Here is a 14,864-nt window from a genome sequence, read left to right on the forward strand (position 1 = left end):
TAATATCCCTTAATAAGAAATAACCCGTAATAAAATGATTACTCTCTTTGCTGTCGTAAAGTGTCTGCTTCAGTGTCTCAAAGTTGTAAGAGGAAAATTACAATCGATTACTGTAGATTTGAAAGCAACGCCACAAGGAAGGATATGTAAAAAACAAACAAACAAACAAACAAACAAACAAACACGTCAATGCCTGAAATTCATATTCATCTCTAACAAAACATTGCCTTGTTAGGGAGTGTTTACAAATGAATTTCTCTACCGTTAAGCCTTCCATACTGTGAGAGTGACTGTATGAATGCGTGATTTCATGCCAGGCTTACATGAAGAGACACTTCAACAGCGTTTTCTTCATCCCATAACATGGCTCACGTGACTTGGCTCACGTGATTGGATGACTAAAACTACATGACCGAACTTAGCAGTCAAAACGTACTGGTATGTTCTCACCTAATCCTGCACTGCTCTTTTTCCTTGCAGTACTGGCCTGAATAACAGACATAGAACTATCTGTGCTACAAGAACCGTTGTCGCACCCTCCATTGTCGGCATTTTTGCCACCAGCAGTATATTTTCGACCAGAACCAGGGAGGTTTGAGCAGTGACCGCCTTTGCACCCAGTCTTTGATTGACCATCAGTAACATCGCCCCGTCCAGCAGGGGTGGAGAGTTGTCTTGCGGAAGTCGACTGGAATGGTCCTGCTGCAGAAGACAGAAATAATGCTGACTAGAGCACGGTAGTGTACAATGTTACTCAATGGTTTCAGAAGTTAGTTTTACGTTTTCGTGTCTAGAGATTGAGAAAATATGTAGATGCATGGTTATCCCAACAAGGACAAATGCAAAAACCACAGTGATACAACAATATCATAGGATTCCGAAAGAAAAGGCACCTTACTTTCGGGCAGCCATTAGTTTCGGATGGTTAAAAAACGTTTGTGCAGTAATTCACAGCCGTTTCAGACAAAGCGGACGCGTGATATCATTTTAACAGTTCGTTTCCGTAAACAAAGAAACCTGTATAAACAAAAAAGGCCCCAAATCCCTAAATGTTGGTAGTGAAGGGCGAAAGTACTGGTCACATTGTACATCGATCCAAAATGCCGCCTGAAACGTGATATCAAATATCACACGGTTTTTTATTGTAGTCGAAAGGTAATCTTTAAAGGGCGGCTACTTTCGGGGAAAATGGCTTTTTTCATCTTGCACAATATGCTGTGGACAACGTTGCCGGCTGATTTGCACTGAAGCTAACGTGAAGCTACTGGCGTCATTTAGTATACAAAGCAACTACATAGAGGGTCCCTAACGGTAACTTCCTTGTTGCAAGGTTCAGGAAAGTCTAGGCATACTATTACACATTTACAAGGCGCACTAGAGCTCAGAGCATGGAGACACAATTTCATACCTGTCCAGTTTCAACCAGCTTTATGACATCACAGTTACAAAGTCGGGTGAAAAGACAAACTACGCTTAGCATATGTAACGTAAAACTGGTTTTACCTGATGCTTGTGTTCCAGAACCAGTTCCACTGACTGAGTCCCTGTTTTGTTTACTGCTGGGTCCTAAACCCTCTGTTCTTGACGCAGACGAGTCACTAATCCCCCTACTATCAGATGCAAGGCCCGAGTCGCTGGATGGCCTCCTGACAGTGTCTGCAGCAGACGTTACAGTGCTAGAGGCTGTTACAGTTGATGGGTTGTCACTTGATGTTGAAGCAGGTGGGGCCGATGGTGTTGTGGTGGACAACTTCTTGTTCTCATCTCTCAACTGTTCTTGTTGCTTCAGAGCAAAGGAACAACAACGGGTGAGACAACACAGTTTACAAAATAACTGAGATACTACGCGCGCTCTCAATTGGTCGATAGGTGTGTTTAGGTGAGAGTATGTAAACACGGTTGTGAGTTTCAGTTTTTTAGTTTTTTATTATCGCACACTATTTACAGAAAAAAAACGACAACTTAACGTAAAATGGTTTACAATGATATAGGAAAAATAAATACAGATAGAAATTAACTAAAAGAAACAATATTTAATTGTGCACAGTGACCAAAGTAGCCACTGAGCTTTCGAGTTGGTCACTGTCATGGTCGGTCACTGTGTGTTGGTCACTGTCATGGTTGGTCACCGTGACGTTTTAGATTCGCGCGTATTCTTGCGAAGTATTTTATAAAAGCAATAGAGTACCTTTTTCTTTGTTTACATAACCTCATCTAAACACTTAGGGGGTTGCAACAGTTCTGGAAAGTTATGCAAACCCGAGATGCAGTCGAGGGTTTGCATAACTATCTCGAATTAAAAAAAAAAAAATTAATGATAACAGTTAATTACGGGAGGTTATTACAACTAGCTAACTAAACATGCACGTTTGATGAACATGAAAGCAAAGAGAAAATGAACCCACATGAAAAATACGAAATAACCAGAAAAATACTATACTACTAGATAAAATGGAAATATTACCTATTACAGTGTTTCTTCAAAAGGCCTTAGAACAAATATTCCTAATAAGTGCATGGGGGCAATGCCAGTCAATGCTTAAAAACACTTATCTACATGTATATGCTACGTGTTAGAAAAAGGTGTTTTTCTGTAATTTACGCACCCATTTATACATTACACATTTAGTCCAAATCTGAGGACATGAAACTAATAAATGATAATATTACTGCAAGCCATTTTCAAACCTCTTGCTGTCTTTGTGTTTCAAGCTGCGTCTGTTGCCGTTTTTCCTCCAGCTTTCTCTGCTGTTCACCTTACAAATTACGTATACAAGAAGTCAAATTGAACAGAGCGACTCCACCGTAGCGTCCACACTACGCCGGAGAAATTTCAGAAAACAGCTTTATTTCTACGGTTAGCCTTACCGCCCACACTAATCCGTCACAAAAACAGAGCTTTTCGAAAACGCTCTTCAAACCGGAGGAATTTGAAAACGCTGACGGCGTTACGAAATCACGTGATTTCCCTGACCGAGTTTTCCCCAAACACAAATCCAAAATGGCCGGTGATTGTTGCGTTTTTAGATTTCTCCGGCGTAGTTTGGACAAAAAACGTTTGATGTGTTTTCAGAGTGAAACCTCCGTTACCAAATTCCTCCGCAGTTGTGTGGACCTAAAAGAGAGGTTACCTAAGAAAGACCAGTGGCTTATAATTATTTGCCAATTACACCTGAAGGAGACAGTAGCTCCCAACTAACAGCGAATGAAATGCTGATACTTAGGTATTGAGCATAAGTCTCAAGCATCAGAGTTAACCCACCTTGAGGATCACTCTTGCTGTACGGTGAAATACCGAAACACGGCTTCGTGATACTGTAGTCAATGAAAGGTTCTTGGGTCTTCCCTGAAGCACCTCGAGTGAGTTTGCGAGACCTCTTTTTCCTTGCAGTAGAAATTTTACCATCGACCTAACAAAGATTAACAGTAACTAGTTATAACTTCAGAATGCATCACAAAGCTCAAAGAAGGGCGAATCACAAGTTCATATTATAGGAATAACTCGTAAGTTTTACCAAGGCACTGTAAAGAGGCTCCAATCTTGTGGACCCTCTGTAAAGCCATTCAGAACGATTATCAATCTGGAACAACATCTGCAATAAAAAAAAAATGTGATGAACAATTAATCGGTAAATGATTAGGTACAGTGTATATGGAGATGTGTACAGTTAGCTACAGGTGCAGCAAATAGCCATTATCATTTGATACATTTTTTCTTTCCTTTTCATTGGCTGAGAGCCCACCACGTGACCTGCAAATAACCGTCTATATAAAAAAATAATGATCTACTCATACGTAATAAAATTATGTGTTTTGTTGCAAGTAATATTCTGCTCATGCGTAATTGCAAACACGCTCTTGTGTGAAAAATGGCAAATCGCTTTCCTGAGCGGTCAGAGAGTGATGTAAATACGAAAACAAACTTGACGATCGAATGATAAAACAGTTACTGAACTCTGTTATCGCAAAATATCGTGATTAGTCAGTATCTCACAGATCAATTACTTGCCTCAGCCTTTGGTTTCGGCAAATAATTGATCTGCTCGCCACTGACAAATTACGACATTTTTGCTCAACCTTGTCCAATAAATGTTAAGGTGGCTCCCTATAGTTTTACGATTGCACGCGGGCATAGGACGAAAGCTCAAGTAATCTGCGCGCGCTCAAAGGAAAACGTAAGTGTTTTTCAAGTTTTATGAAGTCAACATGAGCACAAAAAGCAAAATTGACAGGGACTTTTCTCGCGTTTCCTTCGGTGAATTTTTTTAAAATTTGGCTCAGTTGTAACCACGTACAATTCCTATAAAATACCTTATTTTTTAAAATCTGTCAGAGGTAATCTAATGTATTTGGAAGAAAGACAAATTACAGAATATTGGAAAAACCGTCTGAACAACCTTGACTTTTTACTAATTCAAAATGTCAGGCAATGTCATTTCCATGCATGATGTGGCAAAGTATGAAAAAATTTCACCAAAGGAAAGTAGAAATGTTAAGGAGTTAAGACCTTGATCCAAAAATTGACAACCAAAAAATAAGCCTTAATTTAACAGTACCCATACTGGTAAATCTCTACAGGGAAAACTTTAGGATAAATTAACTAAGTTTCCTTTTCTAACTCGCGCTCTATAGGGAGGGTGTTCGTAAATACTCTAGGGAGCCAGCTAGTATGTAATATGCAAATCATTCTCATCTACCGTTAGTAAGAATTATTTTGACAAATTTTGGTAACTTATTTAACTACTTTACTTCATATTCGTCAGAGTAAGAAACAGGTCTGCTTTGGTTTGTCACAGATGTGCTCATGGTACGTTAACAGGAAGTTTCTCTTTACTGTAACACTGAACATTGTTTGAGCCTACCTGGAGGGTGTACTGAAAGAAATGGAAAACTCACCTTAACTAAACTGCAGTCCAGTTGCATCACTTTTGCTTTCAACCTAAAATGTTTGATAAAGTTTAATTACTAATTCTACTGTAATCAAAATGCAATTTTGCCATTTTAAAACAAGATAAGTTAAACTTAAAGGTGCCCTATTATACAGGCGAAGGTTTGCCCGTCTTGAAAAATTTAGAGAGAACCAGTGGTGGATAGCTAAGGGGGGGGGGGGGGGGGGGAGAGGGGGGTTGCTTGCCCTGTCGGCTTTTCTTCATTTTGTGATTTTTTTTTCTTTTTTTTAACCCACAGTAAAATCCTGCGCTGTGATTGGCTACCTGAGCAGGCAAGATTGCGCTATCTGGCCCTCTCAGGGCTACCTGCTGTGTTCAGCAAAAACAATTTCCCAGTATAATAAATCCTTTATTGGCCAAGGGTGGGGTCAAGATGGCTGGATATTGGCCTCATTTTTTTCTCGACTTCCAAGTTTATGGACAGAGACTCTACACATGCAAAAAATGAACTTGGCCAATATTCAGCCAGATTCCCACAGTGGTAAATCACTCAAAAGGCAATGTAGGTTCCTTCAAAAAAGATCCAAGTGTACCTACCATTGACCTCTCCATTCCGTTTTCACCCACTGATGGACTTTGAGTTTCACCATTGGTCGCTGTTTAAAAGAGAAACAACAGAATGATGACATTGACATTAAAGTAGGGAAAATGCCTTTTTCTAAACTAGCTGTCCTCAGTTTGATTTGACAACCGGATGTTACTGGATGAGGAGAGGAAAGAGATGGAGAAGAAGGAGCAGGAAGAAGAGATGAATTTGAACAAAAATTAATTCTTTAATGAAGCTGTTTTTTTCAGTTGACTTACATTTGGAAATTCTTCCAAGTACTCCTGTATAAATTCCTTAGAATGTTCAGCTACTTCGTCCCAAACCTTCTTTCCTGGAAAATAAAGACAGGAGAATAACTCAAATTCACTATTTAAAAGTTAACTTAAAAACAAAGGGTTACCTTATGTCCCACACGTGACAAAGAGGATTTAGTACGAAAGTTAAAACAAATCAAGGAGATTAATAATCAAAGCTAATCAGATGTTCGAGCACCATGATTTTTCTGCAACTACATGTAATTTCTACTGGACAATGATTCAAGGATTACATGTGCATTTTCTGAATAATCGGTTGTGCTCTATCAGCTATAGTTGGAAAGTAAAAATTCCCACTATTATGTTACATGTATCACAGCACCAACATGGAATTCACAAGCTACATGTAAACAAACTGCCAAAATGATCATGGAAAAAGGACTAAAAAGCCAAAATTTTCAGCTCTCACTTATCGGCTTCACATTTGGACAGAATAGCCTCCAGTTCAATTTACTTTAATATTACCCAGATGCATGAATAGCCAGTGGTAGTAGGTATTATGATGATAAAATTAATAATATACCCATTAAAAAAAAAAACTTGATACCTGTGTGGTAAACATGGTGAAGTTTCTTGACTGGTAAGTACTGAGCAAATCCATCATCAAAGAACACAAGAAACCTTCAAAGACAAAAATAAATACTTTCACTGATGGAAGTAAAACTCAAACATGAAAAATACTTTAAATTTGAATCAAAACGTTTATTTCAAAAGGAATACATGACAAGTTGTATTTTCACAGAAACAAAAAGAAAAGTTGGGTGGTTGAAATTCAAGCAGGAGAAAAATTAAATAACCAAGGCCAGGTATTCTAAGGCATTTTTTTTTTCATTAAGAATTTATCGAAAGTTACATTCAATTTTGTACTGTAGATGTGTCATAACTGTAGCTCCATTTGCTTCTGTTTATTGCAATTTATTGGATCGAATCATGAAATGTATCAAGTTACATGTGTATTAATACTGCTCCTAGCAGAAATCAAAGAGTTTTAAACCACAACTTAGCCTGCAGTTCAGGCATTATTTTGGAACGGAACACTTGATAGACCAGGCTTTTGATAACGCCATCTTGGATTGTACTTACTAGATGCTTGACCAGTAGAGGTTGGGAGCACAAGGCAAAGGGGGAGGTGCTGGGGCACCTCAAATCCAAGATCGCGGCCTAGTATGCAAAATTAATGTGCACTTGTGCACCAAAAATACGCCTGCAATGCAGGCTACCGACAAGTAACATATGCCACTCAAAATCTAGCCTGCGAACAGGCTCCCAGTGGGCCCAAACAAAGCCCTGTCCCCGCCCCGATCGCTTTGCTCTCCGAATTCTTCTATTTTGCGCTCAACAAAAATTTTTTCTGTCCTTGCTGGGAGCCTGTTCGCAGGCTACTCAAAATCTGTTAATCAATACATACCATTACTAACTGACACTAAATTATTCCAGAACCTCTATTACATCCATAAATCAAAGGATGCGATTTGTTTTGAGGGTAGCAGGCAGACTGGGCAAGTAAAATGTAAGTGAAAGAAGTGGAAATTGAGATAGAATAGACCACTTGCACACTAGAATACATAGTGTTTTACCTTTTCTGGGCACCTCTAGAAGGAACTTTGGAAAAAAACACTCACCTATCCATCTATCTACATCTACACTGTAGATACTGTTAATAATTTTACGCCTAACCTCTGCATAATTACTTCTCAAAAAATGCACGAAAAGTTACAGACCTGTTCTTGTTCTCAGCACAAGCATTCTCAGCAACAATACCAGCATATAAAACATCAAGCTTGCCATATATTCCTTTAAAACAAGAGAAAAAAATTAAAATCGGATTTATTTCTTGGGTGAGCACATGCAATTAATGCTAGTTAAGTAAATGTTTCCTGTAAGGAAAGAAGATTCCTCACTTGGTTGAGCTTGCTGTTACAGATTCAAAGAGCGATTGCATACAGTGTTCATGTACAAATTGTAAATGGCACTGAATTTGAATAACAACGTTATAACATATCACAGTACAGTTGCATGATGTAACTACATCCTACATGTACAGTAGCTAATTTGCCACAATTACGTGAAACAGTTGCCACTGCAAGATTTTTTATGTGCTTACACAAGTCATTTGCCACTGGCACTTGTACTGACATTTACATCATTCTTAGAAAGCATCCATATACATGTACAATTTATTGACTTTGTTAATAAGTATTTTTATCTTTGCCAAATAAGAGTGTAATACTAAGCATAGCTGCTTTTTAACAAAAAAAAAATACAATTTTAAATAACAATTGTTATTCTTAACAGCTTCAGATATCAGAGGAAAAGTAGCAGAGCAAAAAGCTCACTTTGCCTTACAGGAGAAAAAAAATAATACGTCAATGAAGTCTCATAGAAAAAAAAGCATGTGACTACATTTGTAAGCCGTACATGTATGCCAAAGATTTGGTTTGTATCTTATACGTATGTGTTGAATGAGGGGCCCATATTTTTTAACACGAATCACAGAGCACACTAAATAATTAAACCATTTGAGAACTGAATAGCAATGATGGATCATTCTTCTCTGCAATTACAAATAAAAACCTCAGTCTGTCTTTTTGTGTGTGTGTTAGTCCCTTCCGTTTGAACCATGGAAAAAAAATATTTATCAATTGTCATTAAATTCAGCTATACCAAGCTTCAAAAGTCTGGGTCTTGATGGAGTTTGTAAGGCTAACTGCAACAGAATATAGTGTATAGTGATGAGACCACTCCAAAGTATCGTTTTTGCTTGATGAAGTTTGTGAGGTTTGCAGAATACAAAGAACATTGTAACAAATGTCACACTTTACCACTCTACTGTTTATTGCTTTTGCTAACCTAGGCCATTTTGCTTTGCAACCAGCATTTACTGTACCACTCCCCCCAACTAACAGTGTAATGGCTAGTTACACAGGATGAAGCATCCTTCTTGAAAACACTATACACTGCAACATAGCATGTAACTTTACACGTAGGTGCGACAATTTTAGTCACAATAACCATACTCTACAGCATTCATTTTCAATCAGCCTCCTCAACATAATAGGAAGCTTTGTTGTAACCAGAACAAAGATACATATGGTACGTTGTTATATAGCTGGAGTTTAGTTAAATCTAACACATGCTCTTATTGGTTGTTTTATGGTCACGTGGCAACGGCTAAATGTAAATGTTGCCCCGGCAGGCAACAATTAAGCAATTTTTGCCTACTCTCCACTACACAGAGGTTACTTTAACTCCTTCTTGCCTTACTACTTTACACCTAAAGTGGTACTATGATGAAAATCGCATCTTTCCCATTGAAGCCATTCTACATGTAAAACATAATTAAGAAGCCTGTATGAGAAGAAAAATGCTGTTTACTATTTTCAAATCTCTCTTTTCGTTCCAGAGATATTCAAGTTTTTAAAATATGCAAATTAGCCAAGTGATGACATCATACACTCGACCAAATTTTGATCAAATATGATGAAAAAAGATATCTCATCCAATTTCTATCAGAAATGTTTGATTCTTTGCAGTAAGATTCTTCTAAATGTGCTCCACAATAGGAGCTCAACAGTTATGTAACCATGGCAATGTACTGGGTTCCAAAACTCCCCAATATTAAAGGCATTTCTGGCCACCTTTGCCGTTCCATTTTGATATTTGCAAATGGGTGCCTCATATGCACGATCCAGCAAGCATGTAAATATGTTAGCACAAGTTTGTGACCTCATTTATCATTTTTCGTGCTGAAAATCACTAACATATTGAAATCAAGTGGGTGGGGACTGGAAAAGAGTGAGTTGTCATGGGAACAGAATTTTTTATAGCCGTAGGTGTGTTTCCTGTAGAAATGTTAGCCTATCAAGTTTCAATGGTCTGCGCTGCAAATTGGCCAAGATACATGTAGGTCTCTTTATTTACTTGATATAGTATTGGGTTGAGTGTATGACATCATCAGTCATCTCTTTTGCATATTTTACACATTTTCCAAACTTAGATATCTCCTGAACTCATACAGAAATTTGCACACGGCAAACAGCATTTTCATTCTTTCATGGAATTCTATGTGATACACCGAAAAAAATCAAGGGGTGAAAATTTGATCATAGTACCACTGGTCCCTTAGGAACAGTTTTGTTTTCCCTGAAATCTCACTGTTTTTCTATCTCGGGAAACATTGAGATTCTTGGGTAAACTAAGCTGTTTCCCAAGGGACAACTGTACTGTACTATATAGCAGGATTCAGCAGTCAAGAGGTTAATTTAGAAAACTGTATGTAGGTGTTTAATGTATCTGATCTCAGAGGGGAAAAGTTGAAAAAAGAAACAGACTGTTGGGTCTGAGTTAGAGATTGGATTGCCAGATGACAGATGACCAATAATTGCACCACACCATTGCATGCAACATTACAGCTAGGAGACACACTGAAATTGCTCTGGGCAATGTTGACGGCGATTCTAGTTCCTTTGGAAAACTGCGCACAAGGTTGCATAGCAAAACTTGGGGGTCAACACAAAGTCAGAGAGCAACTTGTCTGAGTGAACAAATTCTGTGCTAATGGCCAAGGTTAAGAAAGTGAGGAGTGAAAAGAATGAATGATATCATCCTGTTTTTCAAAGGCTGACTTATTTTGGGGACCAACATCTTTTGAGGAGAAAGAAAAGCAATTAGCAATTGTGAAGCCTTGAGAAACAAGATGAGAAAGAAAATGTTCATAACCTGTGGAAGGTTTCCGCCAAGATGCATTCTCTTCGGCTGTGTCCCTAGGCCTCAATGCTAGTGGAAGAAAAGTGAGGAGTATGCATCAATTAAGCTTTTCATGTCATGATCATTATTTTAATGTCATATTATTTTGCCCTAGATTAACGTTATAGCAAGGCTATGGGAAAAACTGTCAGTGGTTATATTATGTAAGACCACTTAAGGTTACTTCAAACCTTCGTGGGACTACTTTTTCCAAATTTTCCTTTTTCGAACCACATTAAAGTTCAACAAAACTTGCACTCGTTTTCCAAGAGAATCCCTCCTCTTTAAATGAATTAATAGGGTATGTAGAATCGACGGTTTTCCTTGAAATTTGGCCAGAACATTCACTGATAGATACGGGACAAAAAGGTGTTGGCGAATTCTTTTATTTCAAATACTTTTCTTGTGGTGGTCTCTAACGCAACACCTTACACAAATTTTTCGATAGTGAAACTTGACAGATCTATAAAAAGATGAGCAATAGAAATGAAAGAAAATGTTGACATGCTTTGAGAGATTAATGCTTTGTGATTAACACTGCACAGTTATTTTGCATCAACGATCGCATTTGATACTTGATTAATTTGCAGGAATTCAGTAGGTGGTTTTGGTGTTAACGGCTTCTGCAGTCGACAAAAAAGAATACAATTTAATTGAATTCTACATTTTATAACCTTTCTATTGATATATAGTTTGAGGGGGTTTCCTTCAAAACAGCGCGCATAAGAATTTTTTTCTGGAGGACACCCGTGAAGGTTTCAAGTAACCTTAAGGTCACATATAACTGCCTCTCATTAATGGTAGTGTAAGCTCTGTTTTAACTGTCTTCTGCCTCACAAGCTTCTGCATGTAGTGCTAAACACAGAACCATACATACAGTTGCTTTACGTCAATGTCATATGGCAGCTCTTACTATTCTTAGTGTTGAAAATCAAAACTTATACATCTAACCAAATTCGCAAAAACATGCCCGCATTGACTCAAAGACAGTCCCAGGGGCCAGAAGTCCTCTGACCACCCCCTGGCTAGGAGATTGGCCAATCACGCATGCACATGGCATGGGCCACTCCAGCAGGGTGCCATGTCCACACAGAAGCCCCAAGCAAGGTCAAACAACTGAGTAAAATACCCAGAAACACAGTCAACATCAAGCTTATTTAACACTGAAAACTCAAATTCTAGCTAGTTGGGGGTGTCAGTAAAAGACACCCTCCCCTCCCCCCTGCTTTTGACAGCTGGCCCCCAGCAAGCCACCAGCAGATAGGCCAGTCATTGGGCCATGTGCCCAGCCTAGCCTTGACGGAGCCCCTCCTGGGTTTAAGGTCGCTGGCTTAGCCTGGATTCGGGTTTTGCCCGAATCCAGGCAAAAACCTAGCAGGCATGTTTTTGCGAATTTGCTTAGACATACATGTATACATTTTACAGTTCTGTGCTGTTCACATTGTTGCGAGAGCCCACATTAAAATTGTTGAAAAACCTCCCGAAGCTGCTAAATAGCTTTTGTTTACAACTTTTGTGGAAGAACAGTCTTAACTACTGTTAAGGAAAGCGAATAAAAGTAAAAAGAAACAGGTAAGGAAGACAAACATGCAAAAAACATGGTTGAGTTCATGTGGCTGAGTGATTATACTACAAATAACCTTGTTGATGAGCACAGCCAATTTGTACTGCACGAGTCGACAAATTAGTGACCTGTTTGGAAAATTTAGTTACCAATTTATTTTTTCTCAATTGCCATGGTGACCAAAATGGTCGCAGCTTGTTGTGTTGACTATAGCACTTGTTACAAGTTACAAGTTTATTTAATAACAGGACTGTCATTAAGAACTCTAACCCATAACACCTGTTACGGCTTAGTATGCTTGATTTTCCCTTGAAGTTGAACGAATTCACCCACAACATAACAAGTTTGCTACAGGCGTGGAGAATAAGGCTACAGGTGACTCAAAACACAATGATAGCCCTGAATGTTAATATTCAGATAGATCCACTTACTGTAACCCACAAATTTCTGTCCTTAGTGCCAAGGAATATACATGTACATAATGTTTCATACTGCAATACACTAAATATGTACTGTCTAGTTAAGAAATAGATTTCAGGTTGCCATGTGTCTGTTCAGTAATAGACCACAGATGACGTTGAAATGTGGGATGAACAAAAGAGTGGCACACAAGGGGATAGCTGAGTTTGTCACTGATGTTCTTACCACATTTTGATGTCTTCTGTGATCTAATACTGTTCAACAGACACATGGTAACATGGAATCCATTTGTGTTATATAATGAAGAACAAAGAGCAATGTTACTGACATCACCTATGCACTTGATAAGAAAGAACCAATCAAAATGTGATTATAGTAATTGGACTTATTATATAAAACTCCATACATGTACTGCAACTGTATTCAATATTCATTTGACAAGACAAAGGTCTTTTGCTTTGATGTTGGTAGAGCAGTTCTTTTTCCTTAAGACTGTACAAACATACACTGTACAGTCATGTAATTCATTTTTAAAACTTGTGTATTTAGATTGATAAAAGCACAAATGACACAAATCACAAATCCAACTCAATAGTTCATCTACAAACAAGAACCCATGATAACTCAGTGGTTATTCTAAACTACACTTTTAATGCCCATGTTTAACAAAATTGGCATACATGTAATTCCTCACTAACATGACACTCCAAGAAGAAAGCAAGGGATTAATCACCCAACTGTACTGTGCATTTAACTGCACATGTAAGTTTGCTTTTCATTTTTGTTCACAGAAAGCCACCTAGACAAGTATTGATTCAATCCATGCCACTTGGTCCTTGATGTAACACCATGATCACTTTCTTGATCACCTTGAATTGATAGTTTACAGATACCTGGAATTTGTTTGGATGTTTTGCATGTTCTGTAGTAGTGTACATTGTAGTATGCCGCTTATTTTGATCATTGTCTTGACCTCATATGGTCTGACAATAACACATACATGTAACAGCCGAATAAATTTGTTTTATTCACTTCCTCAAAAAAAAAATCTTTAGTTAGAAAATTGTGTACCTGTAAGTCACAGGCAGCAAAACATTAGCCACATTAGTGATAACACTAGTTGCCCTGTCTTGCTTTGCCTCCCATAAGTTTCTCCTTAGAACAGTATTTATTAATCCTCCATCGATGTTCATTCATTATATCAGTGGTTTCATTAGCATTTCAACAGGAGGATAACTGATTTCCACAGGTGGGCAAAACTTTTTAGAATGGAACTTGTGATTAAGAAAAACTCTCCCCTTGATGGTCAAACCAGGTGTGCAAAATTATCCTCACAGCCAGGCAACGGCCCTTAATGAAACCTGTTACACATGTATGTGTATATCTAGCTGGCTAATGCAATGTTTGAAAGCACAAACAGCACGGCAGTATGCACAGATATACGTTCCAAACCTACCTACAACACGACTTCCAACATTAAGCACAGCAGAGTTAGGGTTTGATTCCAGGGAGATGTGATTAGACGACAGCAGACCCCTTGTCCCTTTCTCAAACTTCACCTTGAACTTAGTCTTCTGCAAGACAAAACAATGGATTCCTTCTCTCTCATGCATACATGCAAGGCTTGTCAAACACAGGACTGCATTGATCAGACATGTAGCTATCTGGCTTTTCTAAACCAAATTCCAAAGTTCTGGTCATGGTATCACACTTCTATTGCTTGTCTCCCATCTCTCTTAACAAACTAGATATAAACAATGCAACAAAACTATAGACTTACGTGGGAGTTTTTGTCAGTCAAAATCTTCTCTATCACACCTTTAAGTATCAAGAATAAAGAAATACATTATTTTTAGGAAGCTGCATCGTGGTATATAACCATTTAGAATTAAAATGTTACTTGATTTCTTAGTTTAATCTATCACGTGTGCTGACAAAACTCCATGAACAAAAATTTTACTGGCATTATACAGTACATTCATTTTGATCCACATCATATTGCTTTTAGGGACTGTTGTCTGATGCCATCATGATTGTTGTTAAGATTGGCTGAGTACTGGCTGAGTAGTCTAATTAACAATTATTCCACGAGCACGCATTGGATATGAGTTGGCTATAATGATCTCATATCCAACAAGCGCAAGTAGAGTAATTGCTTTATTAAAAAGGCGGGCCGAAATAAAAACCACCCCCAAAATCCTGCATACACCTTCCATATTTGTAGAGCATGGTATAATGGCTCATAACCCATGGCGGCTAAGCCAAAGAAAACTCTTGAATTGCATTATCCAATGATCCAGTTTTTTACGACTGGTTTTAATTAA

At 38.2% G+C, this 14,864-nt stretch overlaps 1 protein-coding gene across 4 annotated transcripts in view; it reads right to left on the reverse strand.

Moving 5' to 3' along the window:
• Nucleotides 1-14,864, reverse strand: part of LOC145490921 (histone-lysine N-methyltransferase SETDB1-like) — a 43,692-nt gene that overhangs the window by 18,299 nt on the left and 10,529 nt on the right. For 2 of the 4 annotated variants that reach the window (XM_081470036.1, XM_081470033.1), the window contains exons 7-19: nt 14,321-14,358; nt 13,997-14,114; nt 10,530-10,586; nt 7,532-7,604; nt 6,358-6,431; nt 5,754-5,827; nt 5,487-5,545; nt 4,897-4,939; nt 3,516-3,593; nt 3,263-3,410; nt 2,689-2,756; nt 1,504-1,783; nt 451-702 (exon numbers count right to left, since the gene is read on the reverse strand). In XM_081470036.1, the coding sequence (XP_081326162.1) occupies nt 451-702; nt 1,504-1,783; nt 2,689-2,756; nt 3,263-3,410; nt 3,516-3,593; nt 4,897-4,939; nt 5,487-5,545; nt 5,754-5,827; nt 6,358-6,431; nt 7,532-7,604; nt 10,530-10,586; nt 13,997-14,114; nt 14,321-14,358 (1,362 nt within the window). The remainder of the gene's footprint in view (nt 1-450; nt 703-1,503; nt 1,784-2,688; nt 2,757-3,262; nt 3,411-3,515; nt 3,594-4,896; nt 4,940-5,486; nt 5,546-5,753; nt 5,828-6,357; nt 6,432-7,531; nt 7,605-10,529; nt 10,587-13,996; nt 14,115-14,320; nt 14,359-14,864) is intronic. The other 2 variants (XM_081470034.1, XM_081470037.1) reach the window with 2 other exon arrangements.

This window comes from Orbicella franksi, chromosome 6 (assembly GCF_964199315.1).
Source record: "Orbicella franksi chromosome 6, jaOrbFran1.1, whole genome shotgun sequence".
Classification (NCBI taxonomy): domain Eukaryota; kingdom Metazoa; phylum Cnidaria; class Anthozoa; order Scleractinia; family Merulinidae; genus Orbicella; species Orbicella franksi.